Below are 14,736 nucleotides of genomic sequence, written 5' to 3'. Positions count from 1 at the left end.
TTAGGTTCAACTGATTTATCTGCCCTGCTCTAATATTATGTTATTCCATAATCATTTAATTTATTTTTTGATGGAAAACTTTAATAATTATATCTTACTTTTTATTGAGTTTGCTGATCAATTTAACCTGTTTGAACACAAACATATCTACAGCAGTTTAAAACAAATATTTTAATGCATATAAAAGCAAAATGACAGCACAGTTTAGTCTTCAGAAGTGATGGGTTCCTGGGTTGCTAATCCGGAATACGTACACTTTCGTGCCTTTGTCTCCATCAGCAGTTCTGACTTCAAGCAGCAGAATAGAAGCCTAGAAAATTATCTCTTTACCATTAGTAACACTTTGGAAAGATATTTATATTCAAAACATTACCTGTTGCAAGCTGTTAAAATCCTGACTACAAGTAACTATAGCTAGGTAAGTTCTTCATACAATGTTCTAAAACAGTTATAGTTTAGAAAATCTCATTTTTAAAAATACACCTACAATCTTATTCTCATGTCAGGTTACTAAAAAGGGCTTCATGCTTTATAAAGTTTTGTTGACCCAGAAACATTTTTATTTTCTTAGAAAGTACAAATATAAGTGAAAACACATTACTTGAATATATATTACTTTCCACCAGTTATTATGAAGCACATGAAAGAAGTGGTGTACAAAGAGATGTTGGTCTCTTAAAGTTTCAATATTCGTTTTTCAAACTTCAAAATATCTTAAAGAAGCCCAAACAGTATATAACAAGATTCACAGAGGCACACTTCGTTTTAGAAATGTGGTAATTAGCTATACAGTAGTATAGCAACACAATTTAGGAAGATAATAAAATTCCTAAGACATTTCCTATGCTGAAGATCATGCCCAATTGATAGTGTCATTCTTTCTGACACTAGCTCTGATAAGACCTCCTTTGGAATACTTTTTCACCATAATCTAGAGAGGATGTGTTGAACTGCACCCTTAAGAATGCAGACAGGACTGGCATATAGCAGTACTGCTGTAGGAAAGAAATTAAGGACAGTTAGTATGGGCCTGTGAATTCTGACACACATGTTTAAATCAATTACAATTATGCAAGTAAAAAAAGAATATCCCTACTAATTCATGCAGGCTGAAAGTCTAATTTGTAAACCTGCAGCAGAATCTCATTTTAAGAAACAGGCACCTAATTTTGATTTTGAAACTCACTCACCTGAGGAAAGCTTCCATCAGGCTCACTATGCCCCTTGTGCTGACCTGCACTCTAAAATTAGCAAAACAAACTCCAACTATTAAAAATATCAAAGTCTTTGTATACATACTTTTGTTTTAATTTTAAGTATGCTTAATGCAAAGTAGGTGCATTTACTAAACTATATTTAGAGCAATATAGGGGGCTCTAATGTGAGAAACAGTTTCTAAAAAGTAACAGTCCTAAAATCTAGGATTTGGAATGAAAACTTTCAATAATTTGAAAGTATTTTGAGCAGAAAAACATTTGTTCAAAGTATAGAAAGCGTACCCAAAACAAAAGAAAAAGAAAAACCTTTAACCCTTTGCGTTTCTATGGCATTGGCTCATTATTTTCTTGTCCTTCTACCTGGAAAGAAAACTTGTATTATAAAGATGAAGAATATGGCATCTGTGACTTCAACCCAATCTATATACATCTATAATAAGGGGGGGTTTTAAAAAGAAAAGCAAATTCATAAGCATGCCAAAAAAAATCAAAGGGCTAAAGACAACTTAATACAAACAAATTCATGAATACTTAAAGAAAAGTGGGAAAGAATTACCATCTGCAAAAGGATCAAGACGCTCTGGGGAAATTATCATGGTCCGCCTGTGCTTTTTGTATTCATCTTCCCGGTCTGCAATCTTCGGAGGTCGGTGCTCAGCAAATGGATCATACTGAAAAAAGGTATGTTTCACTTAATAACCACTTTATTAAATAATCAAACAGAATATTATAAACAAAAATCAGAACATCATAAAACATTAAAAATGTTTAGTAAGTGCCTACTAATAAAAGAAATATTCTGTATCATTTTATAAATGTTAATATGAAAAAACAGTAACAGAAATAATACCCATATTTCCATAGTTCAATTCTTCACAAAATAATTACCTTTTTAAAATTAAGCATTATTTCTAATTCTCCCACATCAACTCTCCTCAAAACATTCTAATAACTTGACTCAAAGTGGGCTTCCATGGGAATTGAGTTTTCTTTACCTGAATAAACTCTGGTTTTAACAAAGAAAAATAATCACCTGTTCTGTTGACTGTGGTATATCATTAAGCAATGCCACAGGGGCATGATATCCTGGCTTCTTCTGCCCAAGCAAACTTGTAGATGATGAGTAGTCATCGTCATCCTGCAATACAATGTCGCCAAAAAGCCATCAACAAAACGCCAGAATCTTAAAATTAGAAAAATATACTCAGATTCAACATGACATAATAAGATGTAAGTGCAATGTCTGAACCCTTGTTCCTAAAACTTGTACAAATAGGTTTTCTTTTAAACTCAAAAGAAGCTATTAGAGAAATTAGTTTTTATTCCTTTAAAAATATTAAACAAGGAATGCTTTCTGTGGAAGCCAATTAAAATAAAGTAGGTATGAGCTAGAAAAATCTGAGCATTTTGTTTTCTCATAGAAGACATGATGAAATCTGTTTTTCAAATTTGGAAACTATGAACAGTTTATTTAAAACTCCAGTTTCCTTGTTTAACTCATTATTTAAAAAAACATGATTTATCCACAGAAACAAGTAGATTATAGTCAATTTTAAATGTATTTATTTCCCTAGTAGTACGTTTAAACAGAAAAATGTTATATTATTTTACTAATATAAGAAGTACAACAGTGGGTAACTCTCAATATCTTAACACTCATTTAAAAATGAAACAACTGCCCTGACTGATGTGGCTCAGTGGGCTGTGCATCATCCCACAAACCAAAAGGTCACTGGTTTAATTCCCAGTCTGCGCATTTGCCTGGGCTTGTGGGCCAGGTCTCCAGTTGGGGGTATGTGAATGGCAATCAATGGATCAACGTTTCTTTCTTTTTCCCTCTCTCTAAAAATACATAAATAAAATCTTAAAAAAAAAAGAAAAGAAAAGAAACACCTATGTCCCCCTCAGTTTCTCAAACATACAGCCATCACTGTCTCTTACCAGGTCTGACTGGCTTCTAGAAATTTTACCTTTGAGACCTATTTAATTTACTTGTTTAAAAATCTGCCAACTATAGCCCTGGCTGGTATAGCTCAAGGGACTGAACACCAGCCTGCAAACCAAAAGGTTAGTGGTTTGATTCCCAGTCACGGCACATGCCTGGGTTGCCGATGGGATTCCTGGCGGGGGGCATGCGAGACACAACCCATGGATGTTTCTCTCACATGCTGATGCTTGTCTACCTCTTGCTCTCTCCCTTCCATCCTCTCTAAAAATAAATAAAATCTTTTTTAAAAAAATGTGCCAACCATAAAATAAAGTATGGTTTGAATGTCATAAAAATAACAAGTCTGATTATCTATATAAATAAAATGTTACTGAATCACACAAAAATGGATAGCCATTTCACCAAATTTCAATGTTTGAGATGATCTGACAAAATGTAAGCTATGTGGTATATATAAAAAAATACTGTGAGGGATATATTTCAAAATGAGAGGTGGTCATCCTCCAGAATAACTAAAACAGGCACAAAGAGCCCATTAATATCAGTAACGAGAAATAGTCTATTCATATTAAAATGCTAAGGGAAGCAGCGGACAAACAGCATCACGCACAAGTCAGAAATCAGGTCACAAGAACAGATGGCTGTTCACTACGAAGTCACTTCTCACATGGGTTCTCTAGACGGAGCTTCAAGAGGTAACAAAAGGAATTTACAACAGTTAATCATCTGCAGGTGCTTTGCTAAATAAACTAGTTTTACCATAAAGATTCAGAACTGAACACTTCAAAAGTTTCTGAACTTTAGGGAGGAAGAATACTTTCAACAGTTTTATCCTCCAAAAGATAGACCTCCCAATCTCCAACATGTGTCCCCAGATTAAACCAGATGACTCCAAGAGAAAATTCTTTTATATTACTTGCTCTCTACCTCCCCCCGAAAAAACATAAAACCTTGACTCATACACTTTGTACTTACATCTTCAAGTTCAGTTGCAGCAATTGATGTCACATATCCAGCAAATCTGCTGTCACTTCCACCATAAATTTCCTGGTCATAATAACCTGTAGAATCAAGGCCCACTCCTTGAGCTTCATCAAGAGCTGCCTTCTTGCCTTGGATTTCTCGAATCTGTGCTTCGATATCTGCAAAGTTAACACAGACATTAATTTCATTTTCCAGAGCACTCAACACATTTCCCTACTAGGTATTATCTAAATACTAAATACAGAAACTAAAATAATTATACCATATAAGTAGCTGAACTATATAAAGTACTGATTTTTAATACAATTAATATAGCTCTTCCACCTCAACAGAAAATACATACAGAACAGATGCTTACTATTTCATCAACTACAAATTACTCTTATCTTAAGAATGGGTTACCAACCTTTATTAAGTTACTGTTGAATTCTAAAGCTTTCTCCAACTTAAAAAATAATATTGTCGATGTTGACTAGGAACCAAGAACAACAGTCAAGATTATTTAAATGCAACACTAACAGAAATGTAAAAACTGTACTAGGGAGTGTGGCTCTCAAACTTGAATGTGCAAAACTGTCTGCAGATTTTGTTACAGTTCAGTAGGCCTTGATCGGACTGAAGTTTCTATATCCCTAACAAGCTTCCAAGTCATGTCCTAAACAGCAAGTATCACACTCTGAATAGTGAAACAAATAAAGAGTAACGCATAAATTCCTAAGCATGGAATTCAGAACTCTACCGCAGTTTGGCTGCAACCACCATAACACTTCTTAGTTTAATGACTAAGTGTCTGATATCTGGAACTAAAATATCTACCTTCAAGGAAAGGTTCTTTCTCTACTAATACGTTATTTACACTTGTGTGTCTCAGTTTCCTACAACACAGTGTTGTTTTAAAGGATTATCATCACCCCCCAAGCACCATGTTCTATCCACAGGTCTGACATTTAGAAGATGCACATTTGGTGAATGAAGTATCAACCCTTCTCAACTGCTTCCCAAACTTCTCAGTTTTTAATTATGTCACGACAAGGAAAAATAAGAATAATACAATAAACACCCACATACACTTCACTGTGTTCAAGTGTCTGTGTATATAAGAGATAAAGCAAGTATGTACCTTTTCTAAACCATTTAAAACTCCTAATATTTCAACATTTCCAGATCTAGGACATTCTCCTATATAAACAAACACAACAGATTTAACATGCTCAAGAAATTAAACATTAATAGCATTATCATCTAATATATAAATAATCTAGCTTCAAATCTCCCCAACTGACCTAGTAACATCCTTTTCTAGATGTTCTTTTCTTTGATCCACAATGCAAGCAAGAACCAAGCACTGCATTTCACTGTTATGTCTCTAGTCTCTTTGAAATACAGACTAGCCTTCCAACTTTTTTTGTACTTCCTGACTTTAAATTACAAGTTAATTTACAAGTTAATGTTTCACTTTAATTATCTGGATAATTCATAAATTTGGAAAGAAACAAAGTTTCTACTGCCAGTAGATCTGTAGCCTACCAAATAGATGTTTCAATTTTTGCCAGCTCCTTACCTTCAAGTGAATTAGGTCCTTTGATACCAGGGACTTTTAAAAGCTTATGTACTAGCTTTTGAAGATCCAAATGGAAAAAGATGTAAATGCTCACCCCCACCCCAAGCTTAGGGAGAAAACCCTTTGTAGTTCTTCAAGATGGGTGTGGTTTACAGAAGAAAATGTAGTAACAGCACCTAGTGGAAGGCACAAATGGGCCACAGTTCCGTTAAGAGTCGGAGCAAGTCTAGGAAACTCAAAACAATGGAACAGATTTACTATTGAACTAGCAGCCCCAGTTTTTAACTAGATCTCAAAATCTTAGTGTGTCATGGGACCACCATCTCCACAGTTATTTTTCCTGCACAGCTCCCACAAAACTGTTAACATGAGCCCAGGCAGTCAGGGACCTCCACCATAATTACTCACAAATATCCTCACCTGAGCTAGGTGATTCATTTTTTCCTCTTCTCTCTAGTTTTTCTGTCTGAGGTATTTTTCTTTAGTTTTAAAATTGTATTTGCTCCCCACCTCCCCCAGCCCCCCCCCCCCACACATACTTTTCCTCCTGGAACACAGAAGAATCTTGGTTAGCAAAATTGGCTAAGGCATGAATAGAAATCTACTCTTCATTTTTTTCCTTTATGACCATTTCCATTTCTGAAATATTTGAAACTTGGTTTTATAAACCACAAGATGCATATACCACTTTTATGTAAACAGGTTCTTTTAAAGGACACAAACGCTAGGCAGCTGTTTGTAGGTAATTAATTCTGAGGGGGAGTTCATTACTAAATTTATACAGGTTTTATAGCTCAATGTTTATATGCAAACCAAGTATACTGTTTATATATTTGCTTCAAACTATGGATAAAAAGTGGGTTTTGTTTATGTATTATAAACTATAACATTTACACAAACATAGTGATATCCACAAAGTTCAGATAACAGATCCCACAAACTCAGAGCTGTTAAAGATGTGCAATGGGTTACACTGTGTTCATTATATTTTCCCTACACTTTTCTGTATATTATTTCACAATAAAAATGTATTTCCAACCTGTAGAAGTCATTAAAAGTAATTTTCCAAATTTGTCTCTCCCCTATCCATGTCAGCAACGGTTTGCAAAATTCCAGAATCAAATTTTATAAACATTTTACATCTCAGAAAGACAAAAAAAGTTGTCTAACTCCTTATTTTCTAATCTAACACTGAATTATAGCTTCTGGTATGCAGGTGTTCCTGTACTTTTTTTAATTTCTCACTCAAAGACATATTCATTGATTTTTAGAGAGAAGGGGGCGGGGGAAGAGAAAGAGAGACACTCCCCCATCAGCTGCCTTCTGCAGGCACCCCAACTGACCAAGGATCAAACCCACAACCTAGGTATGTTCCCTGACCAGGAATCCAACCAGTGGCCTTGCAGCGTACAGGACCGATGACACTCCAACCAACTGCGACACATGGGCCAGGGTGCCCTGTACTTTCTTAAATACAAACTGACTAAAAATAAGCAAATAGATAATTTCTGACAACAAATGATCAATGCATAAGATTTGTGGGCAAGTTTGAAAAAGAAATGATTGAGAACATACCAAAAAGAATAACCAGAGGCCCAAAATATTAAAGACTTGAGGAGGCAGAGAAAGGAAATGTTTATGCTAATCTTTCCCTGCTTCAATTTTGATCAACACAAATCCTCTGTTTCCACCTAATCCCTTTCAAATTTAGACTCCCTGTAGTTTGACACATTCAAATATAAATAAAAATAAAAATGGATACTGTCTGCTAGTGACTTACTAGACTAGAGACTAGGACCTCCTAGTGGTTACACAAAGGATTGACTGCCAAGAGCTGGCACTCGGAGTCCATCTGAACCCATAAAGACTTCAGTTTTCCTTTTGTTTTGTGTTATCAGTAGTCTGTGCCTTTTTATTACCAAGTAGTATTACATTGTACTGTACTGTGTTTATCCATTCTTTATAGAGCCATTTAGGTTGTCTGAAGTTTGTAGAGATTACAAATAAGGCTGTTGCAAACATTCATGTACAGGCTTTTGTGAGCACACAAATTTTAATATCACTTGGGTAATAAACTAAAAATAGAATTGCTGGGTCTTATCATAAGTATATGTTTAATGTAAGAAACTTAGAAAGTCCTTTTGATGTGCAGAGGAGAATTGAACTGTTCTGTATAACAGAGGAAGAATAAATATGAGATGAAATGGAGAAGAGAAATTAACAAGTAGAAAAACTGAGGGGAGATTAGTAAAATTCCAGTTCTATGGTGTTAAAGAAAAGGAAGTCTGGAGGTAGAAATAATTAATGTGGATTTGTAAATTTTATTTTCTGGATGAAAGCCTTACTTCTGTTGTCCCCAGCCCCCCTGTTTAATAAAACGGAGATACAGTAGAACTCCGTTACTGATGATGCTGAACCCTTAAAAAGAAAACAGGGATTCCCTATCTTGACAGTAGGTTTGGAATCCTAAAATTGAAGTTATGGGTAGTCCTTCAAATCTCCAGAGTTGGAATAGTCTGGAAGTGGTTTTAAAAAGTCTTAAGAGAAGAAACCAAAGTACTAGTTTAACATTAGATTTATATTTATCAAAGAACCTCACTAAAGGAAAAACCTTGGGGGTGAATTGTCATGGGTATTCTATTTTAAGGTGCATGTATCATTAGGACTCAAAACCATTTCAAGTAGAAGTTAAGCTTATTAGAAAACTGAGAGCATATTCATGGCCATTAAAATTATAATGGGAGAGCCAAATGAATCTGCAAGTCCTGTTACACTTCCTTGCCATGGCTAGTCCAGCCTAAACCTGAACTGAACTGAATTCATTCCTAAAGCCAATAATTTTCTTGGAGCTTCCCTTGCCATAGGCCTCCTGACATCTTATTTGCAGCTGAAGTGGTGGGAGAGGCTAAGAGAGAGTAATCCCAGATGTTTTTATTGCCCCCATGCTTTCTCTCCAGACTGGGAAATTCTACAGGACAAAGGTGCTGTAACAAATGAATTGCGAGGAAAAAGAAAAACAGATGGAGGGGGAACAGAAGATTTAAGGCTATTCGCATCGTATGGACTTTATTTGGAATTTGATTCAAACAAACTAGAAAAAAATGTTTATAAGGCAATTAGCAAAATATAACAGTGAATGAATATTATATTAAAATTTTATATTGCAATAAAATTTTAGAGATACACATTGAAAAATGTGTAGATAAAATGATACATCTAGAATTTGCTTCAAAATAACAGGAAAGGTGGAAGGGACCAGTGCAAAGATTAAACAAAATTGCCCCCAAGTTTATAACTGTTTAAGTTAGGTGATGGGTGCAACATGGGGGGGTTTGCTTCACTACTCCAGTTTTGCTTACACTTGCAGTTCTCAATATAAAGTTCAAAAAATTTAAGCATGGCTTTCTCCTGCTTCGCCCACTTTTTTCACTCTTGGTTCTTCTTCCTCCTAGCCCCTTGCAACAAAGGCCTCTGAGCCCAATGCAACAGAAAATGAATGCTCTCTTCTCCAAAATGGAGTCTTCTGCTACGCATAAACAAAAAACTTTAGCTCTTTTATGAAATATCTTTAACCTCAAAAGTTCCAACTCTCCTGTATCTTTGTCATTTTTTCCTCTTTCCTGGCTTTACTCATCTTGATTAATGTAAAAATCTTCTAAATGTTAAGATATAAACATACATTTTAAAAACTAAATTTGCTCCAATGATCTACAGAAATGTCATTATTCAACTGTAATGCCCCAATTTTTGGAGGGGAATTCTGATCTTAGGAATATTTTCAACTACCAGAGAACAAATCTCTCCTTAAAAGATAAATATTAATTAAGTGTAAATTAATGAATAAATCTGTGAGCCAGACCATTTGAAGTTTCAATTCATTCAAAAAATTATTTCCATTTTTCATTTACTTAAAAATTACTATATTACTTTTAAAACCAGGAAAATGTGATAAATTACAATTACAGATGTGTTAAAATTATAATTTTCTTATAAATACAAAAGATGTTTTATCTGTGAGTTCTGTCTGACATCAAACAACAGTACAGCAGAACTGGGGTCTTTGAAAAGATGGGGAACAAATACTACGTGCATTCTAAACCTAGACATAAACAGAGATTAACCACCACTGGTCACACCTTATACAATCAAATTCTGTCCCTCTACTGATTCCCCATTCTGTGCCTTTTATTTCTATGCCTCAGATATTGTTAAGTCCAGCTTGTAGCATTTCCTCCTCTTTGATGCAATTTTATTCCTCACTTTTGTTTGGGTTATTTGCAAGCTTTTAATCGCTATTCATTTCATATTACAGAGGTACAGCCTTTGGATGGTAACTACTCACTGACACCTTTTAGTCCAAGTTCCTAAGTGTCATCTACTCTGCACCAGCCAGATGCAAGTGGTGAGCAAGATTTCTCAAATGTGAGACTTCTGAAAGACATTCAGAAAAATATCCCAACTTTCAGCCTTTTCCTTAAACAAAAACTCAACAGGACAACTAACTATACTAGTAAATTATTTTACTTAATACTACAGATATCAATTCCTAAACAATGAACTCCCAATCAATATAAATTAAGTGAATTCCTAAAAAATTCTGAAGAAAAAATCCTTTTCAAAATCTTTAAGCAACCTTTTTTTCCTATTTTTTACTAGCAACATTCATAATGAAGTCTACAAAGCCCCAGCTGGTGTGGCTCAGTTGGTTGGGCGTCATCCCGCGAACTGAAAGGTCACTGTTCAATTCCACTGAAAGGTCACTGTTCAATTCCCAATCCAGTCAGGGCACATGCCTGTGTTGCAGGTTCGGTCCCCGGTCTGGGTGCATATGGAAGCCAACCAATGTTTGACTCCTTCTCTTTCTCCCTCCCTCCCCTCCCTCCTTTCCGGGGAAGGGGAGGAAGGGTGTACAAAGCAGTAACTATCTGTATACAGGAAAATAAAAATATCAGAAGATACAGAAAAAAAAAAAACAAAACTATTCCAAACATTCTGCAAGCAAATAATTAGGGGGTAAAAAACTTTTCAGCTTTGTGATGCCAAAGAATATCTATTCGATAGTGGCAAAACAAGCCAAGGGAATTTTTGGATAATCCATATTCCTCTTTTCAAAACGAGAGTGTTCCCTCATTTGCCAAAGTCAGCAGTATCTGAAGAACTGCTGGATAGCAAGATTATGTACACTAATAATTGTACACACTTGACACAATCTAACATGCAGAAAGGTCCAAAAGATTGTATTGCATTTGAATAAGCCTAGCTTTTTTTATACTTCAATCATGGAAAGCATAACCCACACTGACCAAAGTAAAAGATAATCAGATTGGTTAAAGAGAATGTTAAGGGATGATCCTAATAGAAATATTTAAAGGAACAGGTAAGGAAAAAAAATTATCAGTTTGGCTCAATGATGGGAAGTAATAGCCTGTGAAAACCACATAGGAAGGTACAACGATAAACTACTCCAGCTCGAATACAGTATTATTTACCTCACAAGACTAGAGTACAAACTACTGATGCAGTACGCCCTGGCCTGTGTGGCTCAGGTGGTTGGGTGGTAATTCCATTAACCCAAAGGTCACAGGTTTGATTCCAGTCAGGGCACACGCCTGGGTTGCAGGTTCCGTCATTTTCGAAAGGCAACCAATTCATGAGTCTCTCCCTCTCGCTCTCTTCCCCTCTCACTAAAATCAATAAGCATGTCCTCAGGTGAGGATAAAAATATAAAAAATAAAAAATAAAAATTGCCCTCACCAATGTGGCAGCCGATTGATGTTTCTTTCACACATTCATGTTTCTCCCCCCTCCCCTTAGAACAAAAGAAATCTTTTAAAAAATAAATTAGAAAATATAACAAAGAAATATTTTTACTAACAATGTCATTTAGGATGAAAAGGGTATATAAGTTTATTTAAACAATAGGGTGACGGACAGCTCTAAATCAAACACAAAACATGGCCCTGACTGGTGTGGCTCAGTGGGTTGCCTGTCCTCCGGTGGACAGTTTGATTCCCAGTCAGGGCACAGGCCTGGGTGGCAAGCCAGGGGGCGTGAGAGGGCATCTGATACATGTTTCTCTCCCTCTCATACTCCCTCCCTTCCCCTCTCTCTAAAAATAAATAAATTTAAAATCTAAAAAAAAAAAAAATTTAAGCATGCATTACACATTTAAGTGGCTCCAGTGAGCTTCAAATTCAAGTCCTCCTCTCAACCACCTCAACTGCTTAAGGAAGAATGGTTGCTCTTACTGCATGTAAGTCATCCTTGGTACCACAATGACTTTTCTAAAATAGAGATTAACTTGTTACCTGGGCGACAAAGGATGGCACTTCCGTAGGCATTGGAAAGCCAAAGTCAAACCTAGCTCAGCATTCAAAGCCTGCTCTAGTTTGATGCTAAGCGAATACTTTTTCCTCTCAACGAGTGGTTTTCAATACATGAGTAAGTTCTACTTCCCACGCATCTCAGCCAAACAAATGTATCCAAACCTACCCAGTAGTTCAAAGGACATTTTAAGTGTTCCCTTTCTGTAAAACTCCTTAAATACTTCCAGTACATACTAATCTCAAATATTCAGCACCCATTATGCACCAGGTATTGAGAGATACAAAGGTACCAATCTTGCACACAATTTCAAAGTGGAAGAGAAAACTTTAACACAGTATAATACTCTTAAGTAATATAATAAAGATTTATAGAGTCCTTTTGTAGCTAGCATTAAAAATAAACAAAACAAACAAAAAACACCTATCTCTTCTCCAGGATATCAGAGATGGCTTAAAGTGAAAACAGAGATTGGCCATGAAGGACCAAAGTTCCTCATGACAATGACAAGGGAGCAAGAAACTATGTAAATACTATGTGTGTTTCTACTAAACATTTATCACCCTGTCTATATGCCACAGTGATGAACATGGTCTTGTATATAGACAGTGCTCAGATTTTAAACTGAATGTTCTAACACTTACGGCATCAGTAAAAGCATAAACCCAAATAAAATAGCAATTTTGGCCAATAAATTTTAATTTTCTATAGCCCAAAGCTTTTAACTGGGTTTCCAAAATGCAGGAAAACTAATCACAACTTTCAATTCCTGTGCAAAAGTACCTTATGATGAAGATACCAATAAACTAGTCAGGGCTATAAAATGCCCCAAATGAATCTACTCCTGAAAGGAAAAAAAAAAAAAAAGGCAACATCCTTACATTTTCTAATCATTCTGCGAAAGGAATGGTTGAGATAGTCCAAAAATAGAAAAATAAGTGCCTATATACACTTCTGGGTTAAAAGAGTGTTTAAAGCTTAAATACCTAACATAAAGAATATTCGAGTCACTGGCAACTCATTAGCATGTTTCATAAACAGCAAAAAGCTGGACTTCAGTTCCTATGAGTGACACAACTATTCAATGCCATTCACATTCTGGTCCTAATCAATCTTTCCTGATTCATATGCTTTTTTTCCTGCCACAGTCCACTACTCCAACTCCTTTCACGACTCCCTGCCTAGGCACAAAACGCTCTCTGGCTCAAATGTCCTCCCCTAATTTAACACGGATGATCCTTCTGACCAAGGACAAGTTATCTCCTCTACGAAAGAGCTCTAGGCGTAAATTAATCACTCCGTTATCCATGTTCCAAGAACATGCTGCTTATACTTCTATTTAAGCATTCATTTGTCTCATAAAAGACTGAAAATGTATACACATCTATTTCCCCAGCAGACTGCAAAACTTTTGATGGCCTTACTCTTTTATTACCTCTCACAAATATCCAGCCAGGAACCCAGAATCAACGTGTGAAATAAAAGTGACTCTCTTGAAGCCTCGTGTGTGACGGAAATTTCAGATTCCAAGTCACACAACAAGGATTGCAGCTCCAATTCCCCATGCCTCACCTTTTCTAAAAAGTGACCCTATTTCCTGTCATTTCTAGATGCTCCCTAATGAACTCTAGTCTATTCCCAACATTTTTCCTAATTTTGTATACTCCGTAGTCCATAAAACGATCAACTACCTCGAAAGCTTTGTCCACTAATAAAAGAGGTCTTTTCCCTCTCCCAACAATAATCAGTCTCCGAAGAAAAAGATTATACTAAAAGTAATCAAAGGAGGAAAAACACACCAGATTTTACTCCCAATTCATTTCGTACCAAAAAAAAAAAAAGTTATCTTAGACGCGCGAAAACACAGATTAGTCAAGGTTAAGAGTAATGGGCCTCGGTTTTACTACACTCGATTTAGGGCTGCTCGAAAAGCCGCTGCCTTATTTCAGGTGTTTTTCTGACTCTCCTGTGCACAAACTATGCCGACGACAGTTCCCAGGGACAAGTGAGACTTTGCGCCCACGCCCTTTCCCCGATCCCTTGTCCTAAAATCCTCCTTAGCCAGCCGTTTAAACAAGGCTCTATGGTGAGAGAAGAGAAGCAAAGCTAAAGTAGCAGCACCCAAACACGGAACAAAGAGCCTGTCGGGGGTGTAAAAGTAGGACGCCATTACGTGGGGCAGTGGCCTGCGCGGCTGGCGCCGAAGAAACGACCTGGGCTCTGAAGCGCAGGCTAGGTCCCCACAAAAGAAATCACAGAAAGAGGCAGAAACCTATGAGGACAGACTTTTAGCAGGCTGGGCAGCGGGAAAGACATGTAACCAGTGGAAAACCGCTTACCTTCGTGAGTCTTGGCAATCTTCGCCATTTTGTCCACTCGAACACACAGACGGAACTGGCGCTCCCAAGAACTTCCGCTCGTCCCCGCTGCCACGGAGAAAAATAGCTATGGGCTGATCTCTGCGCATGTGCTAAGCGGGAACGCGCTTCATCAAGTGACACGTGACAGAGCAGCTCCCTAGATGAAATAGAGAGGTGCATTGTGGGGGGGGCGGGGAGGAGCCAGGATTGGGGCCTGAGGGTGTTTTCGTGGCAATCCGGAAAAGGACTGGTTAAGTAAGCCATGTTACCTTTAAGTGAGTCCCTGCGGTGGGGGAAATTAGAATCCACGAGGGTAGTTAAGTACAGTCACTGCAAAAAACA

At 36.7% G+C, this 14,736-nt stretch overlaps 1 protein-coding gene across 4 annotated transcripts in view; it reads right to left on the bottom strand.

Moving 5' to 3' along the window:
- Positions 1-14,470, bottom strand: part of SF3B1 (splicing factor 3b subunit 1) — a 33,112-nt gene extending 18,642 nt beyond the window's left edge. For 3 of the 4 annotated variants that reach the window (XR_008528591.1, XR_008528592.1, XM_054566693.1), the window contains exons 1-4: positions 14,374-14,470; positions 4,141-4,307; positions 2,251-2,355; positions 1,774-1,888 (exon numbers count right to left, since the gene is read on the bottom strand). Coding sequence is in view for 1 of the 4 variants with exons in the window: in XM_054566693.1 (XP_054422668.1) it covers positions 1,774-1,888; positions 2,251-2,355; positions 4,141-4,307; positions 14,374-14,401 (415 nt within the window). In the remaining 3 variants the exon portion in view is untranslated. Of the gene's footprint in view, positions 1-254; positions 1,408-1,773; positions 1,889-2,250; positions 2,356-4,140; positions 4,308-14,373 lie in introns of those variants that run through there. The other variant, XM_054566694.1, reaches the window with a different exon arrangement.
- Positions 14,471-14,736: the final 266 nt, after the last annotated feature.

This window comes from Pteronotus mesoamericanus, unplaced genomic scaffold (assembly GCF_021234165.1).
Source record: "Pteronotus mesoamericanus isolate MK-2021 breed Mesoamerican mustached bat unplaced genomic scaffold, CSHL_Meso_final contig_179, whole genome shotgun sequence".
NCBI lineage: Eukaryota > Metazoa > Chordata > Mammalia > Chiroptera > Mormoopidae > Pteronotus > Pteronotus mesoamericanus.
Note: the sequence above shows the minus strand (reverse complement) of the source record. Positions and strands in the feature narration are given on the sequence as shown.